The sequence below is a fragment of the Fonticula alba genome (genome assembly GCF_000388065.1).
Source record: "Fonticula alba strain ATCC 38817 unplaced genomic scaffold supercont2.4, whole genome shotgun sequence".
Lineage (NCBI taxonomy): Eukaryota > Rotosphaerida > Fonticulaceae > Fonticula > Fonticula alba.
The window spans coordinates 1,709,586-1,720,518 of record NW_009242974.1 but is presented as its reverse complement, the minus strand read 5'-3'; the positions used below and the strand labels follow the sequence as shown (position 1 = coordinate 1,720,518).

Sequence of the window (10,933 nt, the reverse complement as noted above, 5' to 3'; positions counted from 1 at the left end):
TGGGGCGAAGGGGTCAGATGTGCGACACACGGGCCATACATATGCGTATGTTTGTCTTTGCGTGTGTGTGTGTGTGTGTGTGTGTGTATGTGTGTGTATGTGTGTGTGTGCGTGCGTGTGCGTGCGTGCGTGCGTCGGTGCATGTGCCCGTCGGCGCGCGCACCTCTTGACGTAGTTGAAGTTCTGCACCCGTTTGGCGGCCACATGCTGGACGGCCTGCGGCGGCGCCAGGTGCAGCCCCGCGGCGTAGAACTCCTCCATGGATGCGCAGCGAAAGAGGAGCGAGAAGAGGAGGAGGGGGGGGGGGAGGAAGGCGAAGAGGCAAGTCGGGCGGGCTTGAGAGGGGATCAAGACAGGTAGTGGGGGGGGGGGATCAGACGGAGAGAATATATGTGGTGCGAGCAGCCGACAAGGAGGGGAGGCATGCCCTGGGCGCTGTGGCGCCCTCGGGGTGCAAGGCGGCCGGTCAAAAATCACAGCACCCTTGCCCTAGCGGGGACGCGACCGAGCAAGGGGCATTGCTCGTATGCCTGGCCCGCTGGGGCGCAGGACCCGAGGGCACGCACAACAACAACTGGTGGGAGCCAGGGGGAGGGGCGCGCCCCGCCCGCCAGCCCGGCTCCCGCACCCAGGGGGAAACGGAGGGGGAAATAATATCAGGGGTACCTGGTGCCAACGGACTGCCGGTGATCGGCCCAAGTTTCGGAGAGCCGAAAAAAGCCCAGACCAAGCCCCGGGCAAAAGGAACCAGGACGACCCCACATGCCAACACGGGGGGCGAGAGCCAGGGCAGGGCACGGGGAGAAAGAAAGAAAGAAAGAGAGAGAGAGAGAGAGGGTGCTTTTATTGGGCCCTCATAGCGCCTCCAGGCCCGGTGTACAGGTCGTCAGCACGGGATGAGCACAGGCACACACACACACACACGGACACATAGACACACGGAGTCGCAGAGCAGACGCAGGCAAAAGGTGGCCGGCCATCTTTTGCCAAGGGGGCGAGAGGAGGGCCATGTACCCATCATGGCAAGGCGCAGGCACGCACGCGCACCAAGATATCCATGCCGACCGGGCAGACACGCAGGCACACCTCAGTCCTCCTTCAGGCGCTCCCGCACAACGGAATGGTACCAGGGGCTGATCATCACCCGGTAGATGCCGATGATGGCCACCAGCCCCAGGATGAAGGAGGTGATGAAGGTCAAGATGATGGAGCTGATCGGCCAGTTGCTCATGTACGAGGCGGCCACAACATTGGCCTGGGTGTGGGTCTCGATCTCGGTGCGCGTGGGGATCTTGGACTCCGGCCGGGCGAGCGAGTCACTGGAGGAGGCCTTCGGGTCGGCGGCCCGGTTCTCGGTGCCAGCCGCCGTGGGCGAGGGAGTCGGCGCATTCCGGGCCAGATCCTTGTTAATCTGGGCCACGACTTCCTCCACAGACATGAGGTTGGCATTGGCGGCCGTGGCCTTGAAGAAGGAGTTCCCCGCGAGCCAGCTGCAACAGAGACACGGTCAATCGGCATCGGGCACGCAGGCAAGGGAACGTGCGGGAGGATGGGTCGCCCAGGAGAGAGACAGAGAGAGAGAGAGAGAGAAAGAAAGAGCACACGAGCGGGGAGGAGGTCGGAGGGAGGATGAGCCGGCAGGGAGGCGGAAATGGAGAGGCCCTCACAAGATCAGGGCAAAAGACCGAGCAGCGGAGGGAGGAGGGGACACCCGTCGAGGAGACGCACCTGTACGACCCATGCATGCGAAGGGGCGAGCTGAGTGACACGCGAACGGGAACAAACTCATCACGAACTGCCACCCACATCCCCACATGTCAGTCAAAGGCAAAGGGCCAGCAGGAGGGCAAGCAAAGTGATCGGCAGAGCTCGGCAACCGGCGCGAAGCGAGACATCAAACACATACCCGGGTATGCCGTGGCGCCGAGGATGAACCCATCGTAAATGTGGAAAAGCCAATTTGCCCGGGTGTTCACATGCAGAACCTGGCCTTTGCTCAGGCCGGGATGGAAGGCCGACAGCTGGGCCGGCTCGGCCTCGAGCTGGCGCGACTCGAACCACACCGGCAAAATCAGCGGCAGGTACGAGTGCCGATCCCAAGTCATGGGAATGCGGCACTCGATATGCTCTAACGCCGGCGACCCAGATGACCAAGCAGGCGGTGAAGGCGGGGGGGGGGGAGTCAGAAAGGGGGCGCCATTCGAGAAAGAGGCAAAAGAAAAAAAAAGAAAGAAGAAGAAGAGCAGGCACCCTTGGCCATGAGGATGCGAACGGCCTCCTGGCGGATGGCCGGCGGCAGGGTGAACTTGCAATCATATGTGCCCTCCTTGCCGACGATGAAGGAGAGGGGCTCAAGTCGGTCGTCCTCCTGTGGCCGGCGAAGTGCAGGTGGCAGTTTGTCAGTGAGCAAGAAGCGGGGAGCAGCGGGGAAGGGGGGAAGAGGCAGGTGCAACGCGAAAGCAGGCACATGGGGATACGTACGCCCATGCAAAGGGGGAAGAAGTTCCACATGCGGCTGTTCGGGAGCTTGCACTCAATGGACACCCGTTCTCCGATCATGAACTCTGGGGCACGGGAGACGGATTAGAGCTCGGACGGCAGAGGGGCACAGGTCGGGAGGGAGCGGCAAGCGGCAGGCCCGGGAACGTACGCTTGTGATGCCCGGCCGAGTGGACCTGAGCATGAACATGCCCATGTCCTGGGGCCCGTGATGCACGGGCAAGAGCCGAAGGCCAACCGGAGGGGGAAGCATCGTCAGCAGGCGCCACAGCGGGGAGGGGCCCCAGGAGGGTAGATGGGAGCACGAGCAAGGGGAAGAGGGAGGAGCATGCCTCGGCGCACCATGATGATGGCCATGCCCGTGGCCGTGGCCGTGGCCGTGGCCGTGGCCGTGGCCGTGGCCGTGACCGTGGGCCTGCTGCTGTTGCCGCTGCTGATTCGCATGGGTATGGACATGGGCCGAAGCCACGGGGGGCTTCTGGCCAGTCGCCTGGCCATGAACCAGCTGCGACGATGCCAGCAGCAGCAACAAGCCGGACGCTAGGAGAACCAACCGGGCGAGGGGGGTCGTCGACCGCGACAGCATCGTGAAGCGGTGTCGGTGGGCGGGGAGAGGGCCGAGACAGAGAGAGGAGGGCAAAAAAAAGAAAAGGGGCGGCGGGGGGAGAGGGAGAGAGGCGGCGGAATATGCGAGGGGAGCAGGGGGGAGAAGGAGCCGACTAGCTGGGACTCCGGCCAGGGGCTCGGGATGCTGGATGAAAAGGGGCCGTCGCAGGCGATCTCCATCGGGTACACACACACGCACACACGCACACACACACACGCACACACCAGAAATGACCAAGACTCCCCTCCTGGAAGCCACCAAAGTGCATCCAAGGGCGGGGGGGGGCGTGCGCGGAACAGCCCCGCCCCCCTCTCGCCTTGTCGGACGCCATTGTCCCTGGGTTCGGCTTGCCGCCCTCGCTTGCGTCGGGCAGCCGCCGCCAACCGGGAGGGAACGCTGGCCGTCGGGGATCGCAGAAGGGCGGCCGTGACATGTGATCGAGTCCCGTGCGACTGCAGAACGGCCGCGTCTAAAAACAACAAACGCCTCTGCCCTCGGCTCTGAGGTTGTGGCCGAACACACACCCAGGGCAAGAAAGCCTGCCCGCATGAATGGCCGACCGGACGCGGCGAAGGTGGGGCGGGGGGGGGGGGGGGCGGGCGGCGCGACACTGGGCCTGGAGCCGGAGCGCCAGGGCAAAGGGGCCGGGCGAAATGTCTGCCGGGGGCGGCCCAGGAGCGTGCCTCTTCGGCCGGCGCCATGAACCATCCTGGCTCCCCACCGGAGGGGGGAGGAGAATGCAGCGACACCCCCCTTCTCCCGTCCCTCTCGTCTCCCTGTTGCTTTCCTCCGCTTGCCTGCTTGCTTGTCCCCTCCCCTCGCCTCCTGTCCTCCTCCTCCTCCTCCTCCTCCTCCTCCCCCTCGCTCATCTGCCCTCCCTCGGCCGGCTGGCCCTCTCGACGACGGCGCCCCCCTTTTCCCCTCCCTCTTCCCTTCGTCTCGCGCACCTTCACAAGCTGAGTGGATCCCCTCCCCTCTGGCTGGCTGCTCCGCGTTCCCCTCCCTCTCGCCAAAGATGAACCACCTGTTCAATGATCCGATCGGCATCTCCTCCCTGAGACAGGAATGCTTCCATGCCATTGTCAAGCCCCTGTCGGAGGTGCGCAGCATGCTTCCTTCCTTCCCCCTCGCCGCTCTCCTCCGCCCGACTATTGGCATCCGGTCCTGCCGGTGGCTGACACGCGCGCGCACGCGCGCACCCCCCTGTCCCCTGTCCCTCCTGCTGCATCCGGGTGTGCCAGCTCTCCGGCAAGAAGCTCCTCGTGCTGGACAAGTACCTGATGAATGCCATCAACCTGCTGGTTCCCTTCCGGAAGCTCGTCGAGCTGCATGTGACCAACTGCTACATGCTAGACGCCTCGACCGCCTCGTTGGATATGGCCATGCAGCGTCTGGCCAATGACGAGCTTAACATTCTCTTCCTCTGCCGGCCGGACCTGGGCATGGTCAAGCACATTGTTGGTACAGTCTCCTCGCTCCCTCTCTCGCTGCTTGGCCCTCCACCGTGCCCATCACCTCTCCCCCTCGGGCATGTCCCCGATGTGTGCCTCACCTGGATTCGACTTCTGGCCACTGACCTGTGCGCGGCTTTGCCTCCGGTCCCCCCCCCCCCTCTTCCTGCTCCTCCCGCGAAGACTATATCCGTGCCGATCAGCAGGCCGTGCAGGACGCCTCGGCGCGGCTCAGCCCGACCGTCGCCTCGGCGCTGATGAACCGCAGCTACACCGTCTTTTTCCTCCCTCGGGTGGAGAGCCTCTGCCAGAAGATGCTCCTCACCGAGCTGTCTCCTCGTGCGTGCCTTCAAGTGCTTTCTCTCTCTCTCTCTCCCTCTCAGACACACATGCCTACACATCATCCTGGACCCGTGCGCCCGGTGCCCCGATCTGACCGTGCCCTCCGCATGTAGCTCCCATGATCCGCAACATCGACATTCCGATGTTCCCCTTCGACGTGGATCTCCTCAGCATGCATATGCCCGGGTCCTTCCGCGATATGGCCCTGGTGCGCTCCACCTCCCTCCTGCCTCCCTCTCCCTCTCTCACTGTCCGAAGCGCACACGCATGCATCGACAAGCATGCATGTCGGTATTTGCGCACGTCCACATGCACACCTATCTCTGCTTACCCCTGGCTAATGGGTCACCCATGTGCTGTCTTGCCCTCACACCCTCCCTCTCATGATCTCCCCCCCCCCCTCTCTCTCTCTATGTGCCATGTCACTTGGCCGCCCCTCCGACTCGCCGCCAGCATACCGCTCATGAGGTGGTTCACAGCACGGCCATGGCCCTCCTCCGTTTGAAGACCTTCTACGGTCCGATTCCGCGCATTATGGGTGTCGGGCCGCGTGCCCTCGAGTGCGCCAGCCTGGTTCGGCGGATTGCCACCGACTCCGATCTGCTTGCCTCCTCCTCCGGCCTGGCCGGTGCCGGGAAGATCGACTGTGCCATCATCATCGATCGCATGGTGGTGCGTGCGACTGGCCGACCACCGTTCTGGCTGCTGCTGGATCTTTGCCCGCCACCCCCTCCTTCGGTTCCCCCCTCACAACGGCCCTCCGGCGCCGCACCCGCCGCCCTCTAACCCGCCTACCCGCCCACAGGACCCCATCTCGCCCCTGGTGCAGACTCTCACCTTTGAGGGGCTGATTGACCACTTTTTCGGGATTGACGCCAGTGCGACCTCCCTCTGCCCTCTTGCCTCTCCCCACACCGACATGCGCATCCTGGCCCTCGGCTCTAACCATGATCCCTGGGTCACCGCCGCCTCGCTCGCCAGGTCTCCTCCCTTTGAAGCCGGCGGTGTCCGACCAGAAGCTCGCGATGCTGGACAGCTCGGACACGCTCTACTCCTCGGTATGTCGCAGGGGAGGAGAACCACGCCCGCCACCAGCCGGACCTGACCCCCTGCTTCCGCCCCTGTCAGATCCGGGACCTTAATCTGGCGGCCGTCGGGCCGGCCCTCCACCGGAGCGCCACGCGCATCGACCAGCAGTACGATCGCCGGCATGCGGCCAAGACCATCTCCCAGATCCGGGAATTCGTCTCGGACCTGGGCGGCCTGCAAAAGGAACACCAGTCTCTCGGTGTCTGTGCGTCCAGTGGGCCTTCTCTCCCGCGGCTGCCGGCCATTTTCCCGCTCTCTCGCCTGACCTCCCCTCCTCCCACCCTGTGACAGACACCAATCTGGCCGAGCACCTGATGGCGGCCACACGCGACTCGGACTTCCTTCGTGCTCTGCAAACGGAGCAGGGTGCGTCTCGGGCTCGGGCTTCCGCTCCTCCCGGGGTGTCGGCGAGTCCGCTCCGCCCCCTCCTCCCCCCCCCCCCCCCCCGGCTGCTCATCCCTCTCGCCTGATCTGACACCTTGGCCATCCCGTTCGGCCTCCCCCCGGTTCGCTTGCGGGGAATGAGCAGGCCTTCTCAGCCAGTCCGAGGACCTGGAGCAAACGCTTGAGCTACTGGAGGAGCTGATCTTCCGGCAGTCCGACGCCCTGCCCCTGAACCGGACCAACCCTCTGAGTGGGGCCGGATCGCACGCGTCCAAGCTGGGCCCCATGTCCGGGACCAGCATCGCCGCCACCACCGGCATTGGCTCGAAGGTGGTGCCGGCGGAGCGCGTGCTCCGGCTGATGAGTCTCCTGTCGCTGACACAGGGCGGCCTCAAGCCGAAGGTGTACAAGACCCTGCGGGCGCACCTGGTCGGGGTGCGTGGCTTCTCGCCCTCTGTCCTGTCCTCCTGTCGGGGCCATGCGCCGGCCGTTGCCGATGCGCGCCGGCCCGGTCCGCAGCCTCGCCCTCCTGTCCGCATGCCTACTCACACACACACACACACCCGCATCCAGTCGTATGGCTACGAAATCATCTACACCCTGCTGAACTTCGAACGCGCCGGGCTGATCTTCTGCCAGGGAGTGACGATGCCGGCACTGCCGTATGGCCCCGGCCCGGCGGCCGGGGCCGGGCCCTCCCTGGGGCCTGGGTCCTTCCTTTCCGGGGCCGGGGCCGGGGCTTCCGCCGGGCCCGGGCTCAGCACCCCCAGCGCGTACCCCGGGCTGCGGAAGCACTTCCATCTGTTCGACGAGGACGTCAAGGAGACCGCCCCGGAGGACATCTCCTACGTTCACTCCGGGTATGCCCCGCTGTCGGTGCGCCTGGTGGAGCGGATGCTGGCCGCGGCGTATGGGTCGGAGCGCGGGTCGACCGCCTCCACGGCGGCCGGCATGCTGTCCGCCTCGCTGGGGTCCACTTTCGGGGCCGGGCTAAACCTGAACCTGGGGCTCGGGGCCGCGGTGTCGGCCGTGTCAACCGGCGGGGCCGGGGCCGGGGCCGGTCCGGGCGCCGGGACCCCGGTCGACCCGGAGGCGGCCATCGCCGATCGGCCGGCCTGGCGCGCCATCGACGAGGCCCTCCGCGCGGCCGGCCTGCCCGGGCCGCTGTTCGACATGTCGCTCGATGCGGCGGTGGTCACGGGCACCACCGGCGGGCCGGGCCTGCCGCCCGGCGCCGAGCCGGCCCAGCCGAAGACCGTGCTGGTGGTCTACCTCGGCGGGTGCACCTGGTCCGAGGTGGCGGCCCTGCGCTTCCTGACGGGGTACTCCTCGGTGGCCATGCAGAACCCGGCCGGTCGCGCCGGGTCGTCGGTGTCCCCGACGCGCGACTACATCACCCTGACGACGCAGCTGCTGGCCGGCCGGGACGTGACGTCGCTGCTGTCGGAGTCGCTGGCGCCTCGGGTCGAGTGAGGAGAGACCGGCCGGCTCGGCCGGCACGCGGGCGAGGGGCCCTCCTGTTCTGCAAACACCCACACCATCATTCGCCTCGCCTGTGTGCTGCCTCCCAGCTTTCCCGGGGGGGTCCCGCCCGCCCCCTCCCCTGTGCTGGGTGCATCCTGCTTCGTCCTGTCCCCGAGAGGGGGCGCAGGTCCAGGCGAGGGCCCAAAATACACATCAACATCCACCTCCCATCGTGCGCGCATCTCTCCTGTTGCCTCTCCCTCCCCCGCGGTGTTGGCCGTCCGGCAGATGATCAGACACCGCCGGGCGTGCCGCGGACGGGCGGTTTCCTGCCCCTCACCGCCGCTGCCCGGGCGGCGAGGACCGGCTCGACCGACCCCGGCGCAAGAAAAGCGCGGCCCGCTGCGCGCACTCTCTCCGCGCGGCGAGGAAAAAAAAACGAAGAGAAGAAAGGAATGGCCTCCATATGGTTATTCTCAGGTTCACTGCCCGCTAGTGGCTCCCGAAAGAACATGAAATATACGGAGTAGGGGCCGCCCCAGCCAAAGGCAATCCTCACCCCGAAGTGAAGTATTACTTCGAGGGGATCAGCCAACGGCCGTCGCGGGGCGCCCCCTGTTGCTATGTCTCCCTATGGCGAGGCTCCGTGATGAGGACACGACCCTTCGGCAGGCAAGACGGCGCACTTAAGCCCCGCGACTTGCCCGCCTCCTTGGGGGTTAGCCCTCGGGGGTCTGCTCGGAACCCGACTGGCACTCGTCAAGGCCAACAGGAGGGCGGACCCGGACGCACCCCGGGGCGCAAGGCACCGGGGGCGACCGAGCCCAACCACACCACCCGGCGCATCGGCTTATGAAGCGCCGCGCTGGCAATGGTCCGCTCGCGGAAAACACAACTCTCGCCCTCAGAAAAAGCGTGATCACAAGTGCCGCTGGAACCCGATGTGCGTTCGTTGGCACTCGCCGTCATGCGTTGGCCTCGTGCCCGGGCCCAGGGGGAAACACCCGCCCGGCGGAGGCAGGAATGGGAGCATGCGGCGGATGGAACGCCCCAGGACGTGGCGATGTGCCAGCCGACGGAAAAAAAAAGAAAAAGAAAAAAGCAACAAGAGATGACAAGGGGAGGAGAGGGCATGTGGGGTGCGGGGAGTCTATTGGCATTTTTACCTCCCCCGGAGGCGGCCCGGGAGGACAGGGCTGGGGGAGGGCAGTCGGGCCCCAGGGCATACATACATGTATGGGGCGGGGAGGGAAGGGAAGGGGACACGAAGCGAGGGAGAGGAGGACATCTGCTGGACGGCGCCGGCCGGCACGCGGGCCTCCCCCGCCCCCTCTGGGTCCGGGGGAGGAGGTGCTGTGCCCGGCCAACCGGTCGAGGCGCGCACGCGGGTCTATCAGAGGGATGCCGCGGCCGAGCACATGCGATCCCGGTCGGGAGAGGCGAGCGCAGGGGCAGAGAAGGACACACAAGCGCCTCGGCGGTGGCGGCGCCGCCGCCGCCGCCGCCGCAGGGCGCAGAGACACGCGCATTCACCTAGTCGCTGTTCGAGGCATGCAGATCCGAGAACATGCGCATGGCGATGGTGTATGTGAAGAGGGTGGCCGCATTGGTGGGGAAGGCTCGGACCAGGGTGGCAGTCAGGCCGCGCCACATGGCCGCCGGCTCGTGGCGGACCAAGTGCTTGGCACATTCGAAGGTGTTTTTGTAGACTACACACGCCCATCGCACCGAGAGGCCGGCGAGGGGAGGAAGGACGGGGACGATCAAGCAAAGCGCGAGGTCAGCGTGTGTGCGTGCGTCTGTGTGCGTGTGTGTGTGTGTGTGACTGGCAGGAAGAGGGGCACTATCGCAGCCACTGGCGCTGGGGGAAGATAAGCAGGCCATCGGGGGGAGGGGAGACACCACAGCCCCGCCCCCCCGCGATGGATACGCACCGAGGCCCTCGGCGCTCTGCATCCGGGTCTTAACCACGTCAATCGGGTAGGTGCTCAGCCAGCCGGCCATGCCGGCCATGCCGCCAGCCAGCAGGAGTTTCCCCCAGCCGAGGTCCCGCACAGAGGCCCCCTCCGGGGTCATGGCCCGGCAGAGGACCGCGTACGCCGCAAAGTAGGCCCCATACGAGGGGGTCTCACGGAGGATGGTGGCCGTGAAGCCGCGCATGCAGCCGGCCAGGCCGCGCGCCCGGTAGATGTCCTGCAAACAGGCCAGCGGGCCGCGGAAGGCCGCCCCCTCGGCCGTGTTGAGCTGGTTCTGTGCCTGGATTTTCCCCAGCTCCAGCGGCGAAGCGATGATCGTGTTGACCAGTCCGGCCACCGAGCCGGCCACGAAGATGTGGCTCACCGGGGCGGCGCTGTCATCGCCCATGGCATAGTTGTCCTGCATCCAGGGGGCGGGGAGGAGGTGAACGGGGGTAAATAAAGGCCCATGCGGACGCGCAATCGGCGCACGTGAAAAAGGCGATGACAAGCGGCCAGCATGGCGCAGCACGAACATTCTCATCGGCCAGCAGGCGCAGGGTGTGGCCGTAGACCCCGAAGAGGATGGCATTGATCAGGCCGACTCCGACCACGGGGGAGCTCATGCCTTGTAGAAGCCACGGAGCTGCGGGTGGGGAGACGCGAGCGGTCAGTGAGCGTGGGGGGGGGGCGGGGGGGGGGGAGAGGAACCGAGGCTGTTGCCACTGCCACCACCCGTCAGTGTGCCTGGCCGAGGCCGGAACTTGGGGCCGGGGGCCCGATGCAGACGCACACCCTCATGTTTGAAGATGTGCGCGAAGCACCCGAGGGTCGACTGGCCCGGGGGGATGCCCGACTGCAGGCGGACTTTAACCGTGTCGGCGGGATAGCCAACGATGATGCCGGAAATGCCTGTCGTGCCGGGGCCGCACCAAGGGAAGCGGGGATGGAGGTGGGGCTGGGGTTAGTCGGGGGGGGGGGCAAGCATCAGCGAGCACGGGAGCCGAGAGCGAGGGGCGGAAAAAGGCAAGACACACGCACCACCAAGGACACCCGCGGCAAAATCTGCGACGACAGACACGGTTAGCGCCACAGCACAGCGGCAAGGGGGGTTGGGGGGAGAGAGAGAGAGAGAGAGAGAG

The 10,933-nt window shown here is 66.1% G+C and overlaps 3 protein-coding genes across 3 annotated transcripts; 1 reads left to right on the top strand and 2 right to left on the bottom strand.

Annotated features, from left to right (window-relative positions):
* Positions 1–1,087: 1,087 nt before the first annotated feature.
* Positions 1,088–2,943, bottom strand: H696_02904 (hypothetical protein; the record flags this gene model as incomplete). Its single annotated transcript, XM_009496799.1, has 7 exons — positions 1,088–1,490; positions 1,729–1,795; positions 1,907–2,128; positions 2,251–2,368; positions 2,482–2,564; positions 2,651–2,675; positions 2,842–2,943. 7 exons carry the CDS (start codon positions 2,941–2,943, stop codon positions 1,088–1,090), a joined length of 1,020 nt encoding a protein of 339 aa, XP_009495074.1.
* Positions 2,944–3,946: 1,003 nt separating this feature from the next.
* On the top strand, positions 3,947–8,066 carry H696_02903 (hypothetical protein). Its single transcript, XM_009496798.1, has 11 exons — positions 3,947–4,205; positions 4,348–4,567; positions 4,741–4,896; positions 5,013–5,107; positions 5,353–5,571; positions 5,705–5,777; positions 5,881–5,957; positions 6,028–6,193; positions 6,280–6,354; positions 6,518–6,807; positions 6,946–8,066. The coding sequence occupies exons 1-11, from the start codon at positions 4,122–4,124 to the stop codon at positions 7,843–7,845; spliced, it is 2,355 nt and encodes a 784-aa protein (XP_009495073.1). The 5' UTR covers positions 3,947–4,121; the 3' UTR covers positions 7,846–8,066.
* A 1,258-nt stretch (positions 8,067–9,324) lies between these two features.
* Positions 9,325–10,860, bottom strand: H696_02902 (hypothetical protein). Its single transcript, XM_009496797.1, has 5 exons — positions 10,833–10,860; positions 10,585–10,703; positions 10,328–10,437; positions 9,771–10,212; positions 9,325–9,545 (listed from the first exon to the last, which is right to left on the bottom strand). The coding sequence occupies exons 3-5, from the start codon at positions 10,415–10,417 to the stop codon at positions 9,370–9,372; spliced, it is 708 nt and encodes a 235-aa protein (XP_009495072.1). The 5' UTR covers positions 10,418–10,437; positions 10,585–10,703; positions 10,833–10,860; the 3' UTR covers positions 9,325–9,369.
* Positions 10,861–10,933: the final 73 nt, after the last annotated feature.